This window comes from Pteropus medius, unplaced genomic scaffold, assembly GCF_902729225.1.
Source record: "Pteropus medius unplaced genomic scaffold, Ma_sr-lr_union100, whole genome shotgun sequence".
Lineage (NCBI taxonomy): Eukaryota > Metazoa > Chordata > Mammalia > Chiroptera > Pteropodidae > Pteropus > Pteropus medius.
Genome location: NW_024354886.1, coordinates 5,832,038 through 5,844,231, shown reverse-complemented (window position 1 = coordinate 5,844,231; position 12,194 = coordinate 5,832,038). Strand labels below are relative to the sequence as shown.

General features: G+C 49.1%; 1 protein-coding gene across 1 annotated transcript; it reads right to left on the bottom strand.

Annotated features, from left to right (window-relative positions):
• Nucleotides 1–5,441: 5,441 nt before the first annotated feature.
• Nucleotides 5,442–11,463, bottom strand: MLN (motilin). Its single transcript, XM_039856319.1, has 4 exons — nucleotides 11,347–11,463; nucleotides 9,389–9,490; nucleotides 6,414–6,522; nucleotides 5,442–5,607 (listed from the first exon to the last, which is right to left on the bottom strand). The coding sequence occupies exons 1-4, from the start codon at nucleotides 11,461–11,463 to the stop codon at nucleotides 5,600–5,602; spliced, it is 336 nt and encodes a 111-aa protein (XP_039712253.1). The 3' UTR covers nucleotides 5,442–5,599.
• Nucleotides 11,464–12,194: the final 731 nt, after the last annotated feature.

The following is a 12,194-nucleotide window of genomic DNA, read 5'->3' as shown; positions in this document are numbered from 1 at the left end:
GAGAAGGTCTGAGTCCAGCCGATGGGCCGCCATGATGAGGAGGTCAGGCTCGGCTATTACGGCCGCCATGTTGGGGAGGTCGGAGGGTGGGGGGTTGTTGTTTTCTTCCTTTTCCTTTTCTTCTCCTTGCCCAGTTCTTTCTCCTTTCCCGTAAGACTAAGCAGTGTTTATTTCTAATTCCTCCGCCTCTTGCGCAGTCTGTGACACGTGATAGGCACCAAATAAGGTCATATTGACTTAATGGATGAATTGCTTAAGGGTGAAAGGCGACCTATTGCCAGAGTGGGGTTACGGATTCTTTGCCTCTCTACTTGAGGACCGATGTTGATCCTTTCCGCGCTCGAGAAAGGGCTTCGTTTGGGGCGTGGAGTAGACCCCAGGCATGCTCAGAGAGCTCACCTGATTTCAGGTCTTGGATGGCAGGCTTGTTTTCCAGCGTTCACTCGTGGACATTAAGCACCAAGGGAGTGCAGGCCCTATCCCCGCCAAACGCAGGCCTGCAGGGAGCTCTTGCTAGACAGAACACCTCATTGCATCCTCAGAGAGGGCAGAAAAGCCAAATGCCTTTGAGCTCCGAGTGGGCAGTTCAGACTTCTGGGAGGAGGCTGTGTGTGGCTGGATGGTGGGATTTTCATGAGAGCTGGGTAGATGATGGTTGAGGATTCTCGAATCCCAACTCCACCACTCTTAGATGTGTGATCATATCCAATTAACATTGCTAGCCTGTTGGTTAGTAAACCTCATAGACTTTTGGGAGGATTAGAATAGGTTATTTGTATAAAGTGCTTAGGACAGTGCTTGATACGTACTCCTAAGTGTTTATACTTAACCCATATCTCTGCAGCAGCATTGCTGTGTAGAACCTCCCACAGGGCACGGTGTTTGATTACTTGACAGCTCTCAGTGAGAAAGCCCTAAAGGAAGCTGGGGAGTAGTGGCAAATGGAAATAGAGCTATGGTTCATATGGTCTTCCTTCCATCTCTCTCTTCCTCTTTGTATTTCTTACACATCCCTCATCAACTGCCTATCCCATTTATCACGGGTCTCCAGGGTTCCGTTTCTACCCCTCCAATTCAGTTCTCCCCTCCCCACCTCCTGTACAGTCCTATCACCCACCTCCCACCTTGTCCCCTGTCCCAGTCAGTGAGCAAGGCCCCTCTGCCAGTGGTTTGCATTCCTGCCACTTATTCTTCCACAGGGGTATTCAACACTAACCACAATTGCTGGGAAAATTACAGCCTCTGCTTGGTCAGGTTTCCATTGTTAGTCTCCCCATCTCCCCGACTTAGCTGCTCCCATGTGGTGCGATTTCTCTCACCAAGTGTTGTTTTCCTTTTCTCTGACTGTGTTTGCACGGAATGCCATGAATTTGATATAGTGATTGCCTAACACATATACCACATAATAGTATTTTATTTCTTTCTGAAGCACTGTTTGCATGACAAATGAGTTGGTAACATTTGTGCAACTCCTTGCAGCTGTGCAGTTCAATATATAAAGAATGAGCCTTTCTGCATCAATACTGGCCCTGTGTATTCTAAGAGGGCTTGAAACTGATGCTTAAACAAAGTTAAAGTCACAGCGTTTTGCAGAGTTACGGTTTGTTTCATCACAATGGATCTCAGGGCGGTTTAAAAATATGTACTGAACTGGAGCCACCTGAGTGGTGGTCCCCAGTGTGGGCTTTGTCAGTTTGTCAGCCTTCTTTGTATTTGGGGATGCTGCTGCTGCTCCACATACCTAGGGCCAAATGACAACCCACTCTCACCCCTTCCTTTGTCTTCCTTCTGGCCTATAACCCATCATGTTTGCAGTGACCTTTTGCCCCGCATCCCATCCCCATGGTCCACCCTTCTGCCTCCATGATGGTTTCTGGCTGTCCCTGACATTGTCTGCTGGGTTCAGCAGGTCTTTGGTTTTGTGTGTCGCCACTTAGAGAATGTTTGCTGATCAGTGCTTCCCTTCCCCACCCCCTCCAAGAAGAAATCTCACAATCTGATTGAGAAAGTCAATTAAATAAAACCTCACAAGTCAATCATTCTCCCAGGTCTCTGCTTTTCCATTTTCCTTCTGAACTCCCTGCTCCAGTCCTGCCCCCTCCCTGGATTTCTAACCTCTCTGGTCCTCCATCAATAGTCTCGGTCCCCAATGCCGTCACACCCGCTTTAGTGAAGTCAGCTTGTTGCTGTTCACTTTCCTCCACACAACTGTCCCCATACTTCCTTCACCAACCCTTGTGTTTTCTCCATCAGGGATCAGCCTCAGTGCTTCATTGCCACCCTCCGCCATGGGGCCCATGAGGCCCTTGTGGGCCTTCTCAGAATCTGCCTTTCTGTGTCTTCATCAGTGTTCTTCAGCTGGACCTGTCCAGTATGGGAACCCATATTTTAAAGAAAAGGGCAATATCGCAAAGTCAACAGCTGCCCTGTGTGCCCTCCTTTCTCATCACTGTGTTGTGCTTTTTTTTGTAAAGGTGAGTAGCTCAGGCTGTGGTCGGTCTTTCTGATTTATTAAAAGCAAAAGAGGAAAAACAAACTCCAGTGTCAAAATCTACTTAGTAACCACATCCACACATTCAGTAGAGGTTAGGGGCTGCTCAGAGTTCACTCTGGATTCTCAGAGGGCTGTCACGTTGCCTGCCGTCCTGTTGACCTCTGTCTGTCTCAGCAGAGCCTTATAATAATAACAGCCATAAATCTTTTAGTGGATTCCATTCTCCTCCTCTTCCTGCAGAGCCCTGTACGCATTTATCAGGTCTTAAAAATACTCAGAGAACATGGACTTGTCCTTGATCCGCTTCATCGCCAGCCTCATTTGTCCCTCTCAGCTAATCTGAGGTTCCTTCAAACCACGTCATGGATAGTGCCACACTGTTGGGAGCCACCAGGAGAATGTAGTCGAAAAGCGGGGACAATACGGGTGTCATTCGGGGCATAGATTTTGGCTGGAATGGCTCCAGCACTGCCTAACATCTTGTTGCCTCATTTCAGTGCCATGGAAGAGGAGGGTCACACTTTCCATCTCTCTAGGTTAATGAAGAGGTAAAGAGGGTCATAGAGAAGTGCTAGAACAGACTTAATGGGCAGTTTTGTCACCTGCTTTTCATTATCAACTGAGAATGAACCAAAACTCTCACTCTTTTGGCCCTCTCACACTTTGATATCTGTGGGTAAGAGTTCCTTAAGAGGCATAGAACACATCCCCTGATGTCAATAACGAATTGTGTGTGAAGAAAAATGTAATGCTTTCAGAATAGTTTCTTTTGGACTTTGTCCATGATTAGATTATACTAAATTACAGAGTACAGATATCAGGCAATTACTCTTTGCTTTTAACTATTCAATTTCACAGTAAATCCACGTAGTTCAGTAATTATAAAATCACACTGATGTGGTTACCGAGAAAATATCATCTCCATCTTCTGCAGCTAGGTTCAGGTTGCCCTATAATTACCCGTGGTCCTGCTAAGTGTAAAGTACATTCCAAATGAAGACAGGTAATCTGTAACTCCGTAATTGCAGAGTATCTGGAGAGATTCTTGCAGATTTTGCTGGATAAACCTTGGCGAGATGTGGGAAAGAGCTGCGTCCTCACCTGACTGGTTCCCCTGGGCCCTCTCCCCATCTCTGATCCTGGCTGGGTCCTGGTCCAGGCATTCTATAGCTTTAACGAAGAATGTATCTCTCCTTCTGTTTTGTGAAAACATGGTTATTTTCTCTTGGCTTAGCTCACAGAGTCCTCCCCGACTCTCCCTCAATTTTAATTTCTTTCAAGGCTGTGCAGATCCTATAAGCAATTGAGTCTGCTGTCCTAGAAACTGGAGAAGCTCGTTGGAGGAAAATAATTATTTGAGCCGATTGTGAGAAATCGAACCACAGCAAAAGGAAGGAAAGGAGAGAAGAAAGGAGCTGATACATCTAAACAGGGCCCAGGGCATGGTGCATATAGAAGATGCAAGAGGTGGCTGGGTCGCTGTTGAGGCTCATTACCGAGAAGCACATCAGAGGCTACTGGGTGAGGGTGGGGGACAAGCCACCTGCAGCACTGAGCTTTGAACAGGGCTGTTCTGCAGAATAGGCAGTACCCTCACACTTCCCAGGGTGCCCCTGTGGTTGGTGAACCAATTCCCATAAAAAAAATGCAGACCACCTGGGGAAAAATCTCGACGTCTTATTTCCCTCCATGGTACCTATTTCAATGCTGCTCTACAAACCCAGGATCCTAAAGGGTGCTGGGGTCCTTGCCCCAGAAGTGGGCACCTCCTGCTGGTGATGAGGGAAGGTGGTCTCACTGTAGGGGCAGACCTGAGTGGAGGGTGAGGAAAAGAAACAAAATCTGTGTTTTCCACATGGCAAGAGACAGCATTTTGGTTTTCTGCTTCCTGGAGCGCATTACAGATAATGGAATGACTGACATGGTGGAACTCAGAAGGGCCAGGAGTCTTGGATGCCGTTCTTCCCGGTCGCATGCTTTATAGATTTCTGTATCTTTTCCTCCTTTCTCGCCCACATGCCCTGCCGCAGCCCTCTCTCCTTTAACTACCAGATGTCTTGTCAGCATTTCCCAGGAACCTGCAGCTGTGCTTGGGTTGATTATGTGCATTGGAAACTGCATGAACGTGCAGCGTGTGAGTGGGGTCTGGGTCTGGAGCACCGAGTGTGTTCCTCAGGAGCATTCAGAACATCCTAAGGGCGGGTCCATTTTAAGGGTTGGGGTCTTCTTTTCCCATAACTACTATCCGGCTAAGCTCCCACAGTGGTTGGAATGGGTGGGAGTATGGAATGGGCACTGTGTCTAATTGCTAGTAACCTATGGTTCCTATATGGCCTTAGCTTATAAATAAATGAACATTCATTAATGTTAAATTAGCATGAAATTTCCCATCCAGTGTTGTTTAGAAGCAGAAATGAGTGGGTTGGCTGTGTAATTTTGCTGCAGATGCTGGAGCATGTAGTCACAAGGTGATAATAATAATAGTAATTTGCTCTTTGCTGGTGCTTTCGTCCCCACATCTCAAGGTGAGTATTACGACCTTGCTTTTGCAAAGGTTCATTGAGGTTAAATGGCAAGCTGGAAGTTACTCTGCAAGGGGTTGAGTGCAGAGGACTTCAAACTCTGGCTCGTTAGACCTCCAGCTCATTGGTAAACAGAAAATGGACCAGGAGACCTGAATTCTAGTCCTTACTCTGCCACTGACTCAGTATGTGGGCAAAAAAATGCCATCCCTCTGGGCGTCAGTTTCCTCATCTATAACAGAAGGGCTGGTGTAAATCTTCCAATTCTGTCAGTCTAAATATTTGAACACAGAAGTTACAAAAGGCACATGGTTTGCTAATGTATGCACCATTTATGTCCCAACTCCCTCTGAGCTTTATTTTTTCCCCCCTTTATGGTATGACCTAAGTTTGACCTTTGGAAATTAAGATATTAAATAAAAGAGTTGTTTCTATATATTTCCCATTTTATTTGTTGGAGGGGGATTTGCTTCCATGGGTGTTTTCCTTCCAAGCCCGGTTGATGGGTCTTGCGGACTTACACGGCCTCTCTCGGGTAAGAGAAGGCTCCCAGTTCCGGCCACCTTCTCCCCAGAGTGGGCTGTCACTTGGCTGATGGAGAAAAGCAAAGAGGTTTGCTGCTCAGTAGTGTGGGCAAGTCTGCTTATGAGCTTATGAAATCACCTTCTAAACCTGCCTGTAGGTCCGAGGGAGGAGGGGCACCCGGGAGGGGCAGGTTTTGCCAGGTTTCTGGAAGCTCTACCTCTAGCTTTCTCTGTAGCCTGGGGCAAGTCATTTAACCTCCCTGTTTCTCTACCTGGAACACTTCTTCTCTGCCCTTTGCCTCTCCTCCAGGGGACTGCGAGAAGTAATTAATGGCTGTTTGTCAGACCAGATCTAGCTTTGCACAAGTAACTGCAGACCTTGAACTGGGCAAGGCCAAATGGGACTCAGGACTTCGATTTACAGAATAATGGAAAAAAAAAAAATGCAGGCTTTGTGGCCAGAATGCACCAGGGTTTCCTTCAGAGTACCCACCAGCCTCAGTGGTGTTTTGGGAGAGAAAACGTATCTGCAGCGGGGAAGGATTGGTGGGTTGTTATTGTTTATTGTAGCCCTCTGCCAGAAAGATGGTGGGGAAATGGGCCTGAGCCATTGAGGCGGGGCTTTGAGATGCCCGTGACTGGGGAATTGGGCCCCTTGGGCACCAGCAGCTATCTGAGCAGGCCCTGCTCTCTGATTGGGCGCAGGGACAGAGGGGCGCCCTTGTGGGAGCAGACAGCTTCATGTTCTCAAGTACAAAGCAAAAAAACAAATCACAGTCCCCTAACCCTGCTCAGACAGGCTCACTTCTAGAATATGAACACTGGAATGGGCAGAGGCCAGGCCCCAACTGCAATGATGCCGCCCTCCCTTACCGCTCTGGGTGGACAGCAGCACCTCGCTCAGCAGCCTTTCCAGGGCGGCCCGGTACTTTTCCAGCTGCCTGGAGTTCATCCTCATTGCAATTTCCACAGGAGCAGTCAACTGTGAAATAAGGCAGAGTTAACAAGAAGGGAGAGGCACCTAGAGTGCCATTAACCCCTGGGTGCCCTACAGGTGGCAGGAAGGGCCGCTGGGAGCCACACCACTTTCCTGGCTCTGCTCTACCAGATCCTCTGGCTTCCTCTGGGCCTCTAGGGCCAGATGGGAATTCTGGCACTGTGCCTCCCCCCGACACTCCTCCCCTCGAATTCTAACTAAGAGGCTGGATTCCAGAAGTCACTGAGACCTGCTGGGAGGAGGATCTACAAACCTCCTTTGGTGGTGAAGCTGGGACAGGATGGGTGGAGTTGGCAGGAATGCCCTTGGCTTTTCACATGGGGAGGACACTCACTTCTCTCTTCTACTGAATAATGATAGCTAACACTGTGGAGCCTCACCACGATCCAGGTGCCATCCTAAATGCTTTAGTATATTAGGCGTCTCAATAACTCTGTGATGTGGAGACTAGTAGTGTCCCTATTTTATATATGAGGAAACTGAGGGCAAAGAAGTCAAATAACTTGCTCAAGGCCATACTGGCACTAACTAGCAGAGAAGAAAGACAGTACACTTAGGGGACCTGGCTCCAGGGTCTGTGCCAGTGACCACCAGACTATACTTGCTCTAGCCTTGTGGGGACACAAGTGAGACCCTAGTGGACCGGTCTGGTGGCTCGTCACCGAGAAAGGTTGTTGCGGCAGAGCTAGGGGCGTTGATTGATTTCACTGCCACCGCCAGAGCTTTCTGGTTCAATGGTCTAGCTGCACAAACCTGCTGGCAGACTAGCCATACTGAAGGAGTCCCAGGCCTGCTCCCTACCTCCAGCCAGGCTCCCTGATGGTGGGAAATGGGCTCTGGATGCCTGAAGGGCAACTTTAGGTGCACTTCTGCGGGACTCTGGGTCCCAGCCCAGCCCATGCCATTCCCTTGCTGTGGTTACACCTAGGCCTCAGTTTCCTCACTTTAAAATAAGGAGGCTGGACTGGATGATCCATAAAGGCCCTCCTGGCCTACGTGTCATGGTTCTGGGGAGATGGAAAGGGGATGAGAGGTGCCTCATCCCAAGCCCCACGAGCTGTTACATTGGATGTGACATGAACCATGGAAACCTCAATTAGAGCCTTAAACTCTGACTCAGGTGTATTTAGAGGGCAGTTCTGAGCCAGATCCCCTTTTTCCAGCTGAAGGACTCACTCCTAGCTTCCTCCTCGAGAGCCTAAGAAGTGCATGGGCGTGGGAATGAAAGGAGCCTCTGCTCAGTGCTGTGACAGCACCAAGGTCACTCTCTGGGTCCTACATCTGCCCAGATGTTTATGGACAGCATGCTGTGGCAGCCCAAGGGGGTGGGAGGACCATGGGCCAGTGTCCAGTGGGAAGTGGGAGGTATGGAGTCCAGCTCAGTGCTACTCAGACTACTGTGTGGCCTTGGCAAGGCCCTCGCTCTCTAGATATCTCCTCTCCTCCAAGGCCCCCTTACAGGGAAGCGCTTCATGCTCAGGCCTAGGGCCTCTTGTTCTCCATCTATACCCACCTGCTCAATGATCTCACCCTGTCCTGGCTCGAAATTCCATCTGATTGCTGATGACGCCCACATTTAAGTCTCTAACCCTAACCTCTCCTGAAGTCCAGACTTATATATCCATCCACCTGCCTGTGCAACATCTCCACCTGGATGCCCAATAGGCATCTTACAGTTTACAGGTCCAGTCTGACCTCTTAATCTTTTTCTCATTAACCCTCAGCCAGCCACAGGCTTCACTGTCTCAGTGAGTGGCAAATTCATCCTTCTAGGTGTTCCGGCCAAAAACCTTGAAGTCAGTTTTTACTTTTCTCTTTCTTCGCATCCTATTTCCATTCTTTCAGCAAATCCCGTGGGCTTCTACCTCCAAAATATTTCCAGAATCTGAGCACTTTGCCCTACCTCCACCGTGACCATCTGGGATGAGCCACTCTCTTTCTTGGATACTGCAGCAATCTTCTCGGTGGTTTCCCTAATTCTGCTTTCACCCCTTCAGCCTGCCCTCAACACAGAAGCTGGGGAGACTCTTAAAATGTAAGCCAGATCATGTTTCTTCTCTGCTCAAAGCCCCCAAGGGCTCCCAGTCAGCAGAGTGAAAACCAAGTCCAAACAATGGCCAGTGAATTCCACGTTTTCGACCTCACCTCCCACTCTCTCTCCTGATGAATACCTCTGCTCCAGCCACTCTGGCCTCCTCACTGTTTCCTGAGTGCACCAGACTGTCTTCTACCTCAGGGCCTTTGCACTGGATGTTCCTTCTGCAAGGACTGCTCTTTTCCCAAACATTCTTAGGGTTCAATTCCTCATTCTCTTCAGGTCTTTGCGCTAATTCCATCTACTCATGAGACTAGCCTCCTGACTAGTCTGCTTTCACTCATGCTGCCCAAATCTTTCTTAGTCAGATCCAGTGAATTCTCTGCTTGGAATCCCCAGTGGCCTCTGGCCCACCAGGCCCTGCTGATCTCTTGCCCTCTTAGCCTCGAGGGCCTCAACCCCACCAGGTGCTTTCTGAGCAGGGCCATTGTTCCTTCTTCTGGGATGTTCTTGCTCCAGCTCTTTGCATGGTGGGAGGGCTGCTTTTCATCATTCGGTTTCAAATAGAATGTTATGCTTCCAAGAGGCCTTCCCTGACCCCTCCCCTATCCAAAGCAGTGCCCCCAAATCCCACCCCAGCACTCTCTATCATACCTCCTTATTTGGTATCTAAAATGGTTTATTGTGTTATTGTTGGTCCTCCTAGGATGGAGTTCATTGCTTGAATGTCTGACTCACTGCTGTGCCCTCGCACATTCTGTGGCTGGCCAAGGAAGCCTACACTAGGTCTCTCTGCATTGTCCCCCATCTGCTTACCTTGATAACTTGGTCATCTTCTGCGGGGTCCAGAGGACCCATCTCTTCAGACCTTTGTTGTTCACTCAGGGATTTCTTTTGCCCTTTGTTCCGCTCCTTTTCCTAGGGGCAGAGCATAAAATTACACAAAACCTTCTCTTGCTCAACTCGCCCAGATGGCCCTTGCCTGTTTCTGCCCAGAGTGCCAACTGGCCTGAGCTCCCCAGAGGCCACAAAACCCCTTCTCCTCAGGTGCCTTCTGCACGGGGAGTTGCAGGCACCAGTGGCTTAAAAATGGTCCTTGGAGTTGCCCAGCAGGTCAACTTGAAGAGGAATCTGTTCCTTTGAAGTTCAAACATTGCACTCAGATTGTTACTGTTATTTAAGTTAAAATTCTGAAATTTTAACTTAAATAACACCCTTCATGTATATTAAGTGTAAAGATGTGTTTTTCTTAACAGAGAGCCGATAAAAAAGGTGGTAAGACAGCCTAGCCTAGGAGGGTGCCATGGGGTGGCCCGGAAATTGGAGTCCCTGGGAGGCGAGTTATAAGAGGCAAGACAGGGAGATGAATTATGGAGGAAGGAGTTTGCACCTTCTTCATAAAAATTCTGGAGCCTGGCAATTACAGAAGTAAAACCATAGAGCAAATTAATGGCAAGCAACCTGTCCTTTGGTTACCATTTTGCTAGTTTATGTTCTGCTGAGTTTTACTGTTTCTGTCCAGCCCCAAATCTTGCCTGCCATCTTGTTTGCCAGGTCCCCAAGCATTGAGATCAGATATACTCCCTTCCTTTGGTTCTCTAATGTCACTCTTGGGATTCAGCTCTGGGCCTGCCCTGAAACATAGTGATTCCAGAATAATTGGTTGTCTTATCTGGAGAGGGAGCCAGCGATGGAGGAAAGTGTGTGTAGGGGGCCTATTGCTTCTTTTCCATCTGTTTCCATGTCTGTTCCTGAAGAAGGGGAGCTAGGCCCAGCCTTGCCTCTGCAAGGGACACACTGTTCAGTGGGTATGTAGATGCCTACCCTGGACAGAGAGTGTAGATAGAGAAGCCAGACCACAGGGCCACGCGACCTCTCTCCCAGAGAACTGACTCAGGTATTTGTCCCTATTGGAGCCTCCGTCTCAGACTGATGGGACATGAAAGTTCTATTTCTTCATCTCCCCAGATGAAAGAGAGAAACCAGTGTTGGCACAGACGCTCAGAACCCCTGACGTCTAAAGTAAAAGTCACAGGGAGGCAGGCCCAGCAGTCCAGTTTTCCGTAGGCCCCACTGCCTTGTTCTGTTAAGCCTGAATTTTTTTCTCCTGGGCTCTAAAGAGAAGGAGGCTTGGCCACTGCTACACAGAAAACCACCTTGTCTCCCATCCCGGAAGTTCGCTCCCATCCGTTCCTCCCTCCTGCTCTCTCAAGGCCTCAGCTCAGGTTTCACGTTTTCCCAGTAGGCCAGCCCACAGTGATTTCTCCCTGCTCTGAACTCAGCACTTAACCATCAGCATCACTTATTGGGCAATTAATCATCCCCTGCCTTGTGACATCTCCCTTTTGTCTTCTATTGTTAGTCAATTTTTCATATGTTTGTATCTTGGCTCCTAAGCCTGCTCCTTAAAGACCAGAGGTTCTTAGATTTCCTTGTATGTATAGCTTCTCACCTAGATGCTCAGCAAATATTTATTGACTTATTAATTGAAAATTTCCTCTGAAGGATGGGCAGGGGTGGGAAAAGATGTCACTCCACTGACACCTTTGAGTGGCACCAGTGAAGGAGTGGAGGTAGCTAGGAAGACAGCTGGAGTCTGGGGTTATCTTGGGTCTGGGTTCTTCATGCTGTCCTTGGTGTCACTGGCATAATTGGTTAAAGGTAGATTTATTGAAGAGACACTTGTGCCTTAGAAAAACTAGCATCACTTAAGTGCTGAGCAAGGCTGTGCATCACTTGGGCCGCACTGGGAAAGTGGGCAGCAGATTTCTTACCTGCATCCTCTGGAGTTCACTGTAGGTGAAGATGGGAACGAAGGCTTCTGTCTGGGAGGCCAGCATAGCAATGATTTGAACCACCACCAGGGCTGCCACAGCCTTGCGGGACACCATCCTCGAGCTGAACAATGACAAGGAGCTCCTGTCCCAAAGTTTAGGGCGCTGTGATGGGCTGCTGCATTGGGGGCAGGGGCCCTCATCTCTGGTCCATGACCTACTATAGCTGTGTGCTCTTGAGTAAGCTACTTGCCTCTCTGGACATGGACCTGGAATGGATCTTAACCAGATGAGCTCAGAGTCTCCTCTTTACCCCAGAGCCATGAGAGCTGACCAAGCACCCAGGAGAGGGAGCCTGGCCCCCTGCCACACACCAGGGAAAAATTATTCCATTTGTCAGTCCTTCTCTTTGTTATGGGTGAGGTCTGCTGGGGTCAGCTGGGCTCCTGAAGTAGGAGGGACCTCATGTCTCAGAGAAAAAATTTCTAGATTATCAAAAGAACTGGGCCCCAAGACCCAGGGAGCCTGCCCTGCTCCCTGAGTCAGTTAGGATGTTGAAAGGGATAGACCCAGGCCCAGATGGCCCTGACTCCACTTGGCCTGGAGCACCAGGCGAAGACCCTGGGTCTAGAGAGAAAAGGGCTGACCCTCTATCCATGTGAAAAACTTCAGCATAGAGCAGCATCCAAGACCTGGGGGTGGGGTCCCCACCCTTCTGCGGCCAGCAATGGCCCTGGAACAAGCCCCTCCCCAGCACCAGAGAATCTAGCTAGCTGTTAGCTGGCATGCAGAAACAATAGGGGAGCACCTCCTCCTTGCAAGCCCCCACCCCACACCTCAACATGCAT

What these genes read in the sequence shown, in the direction of transcription:
- MLN (XM_039856319.1), bottom strand. Translation starts at nt 11,463, where the DNA reads ATGGTGTCCCGCAAGGCTGTGGCAGCCCTGGTGGTGGTTCAAATCATT. An exon ending in GTGAACTCCAGAGGATGCAG is followed by an intron (nt 9,491 to 11,346) that starts GTAAGAAATCTG and finishes CTCTGCCCCTAG; the next exon opens with GAAAAGGAGCGGAACAAAGG. An exon ending in AAGATGACCAAGTTATCAAG is followed by an intron (nt 6,523 to 9,388) that starts GTAAGCAGATGG and finishes CTTATTTCACAG; the next exon opens with TTGACTGCTCCTGTGGAAAT.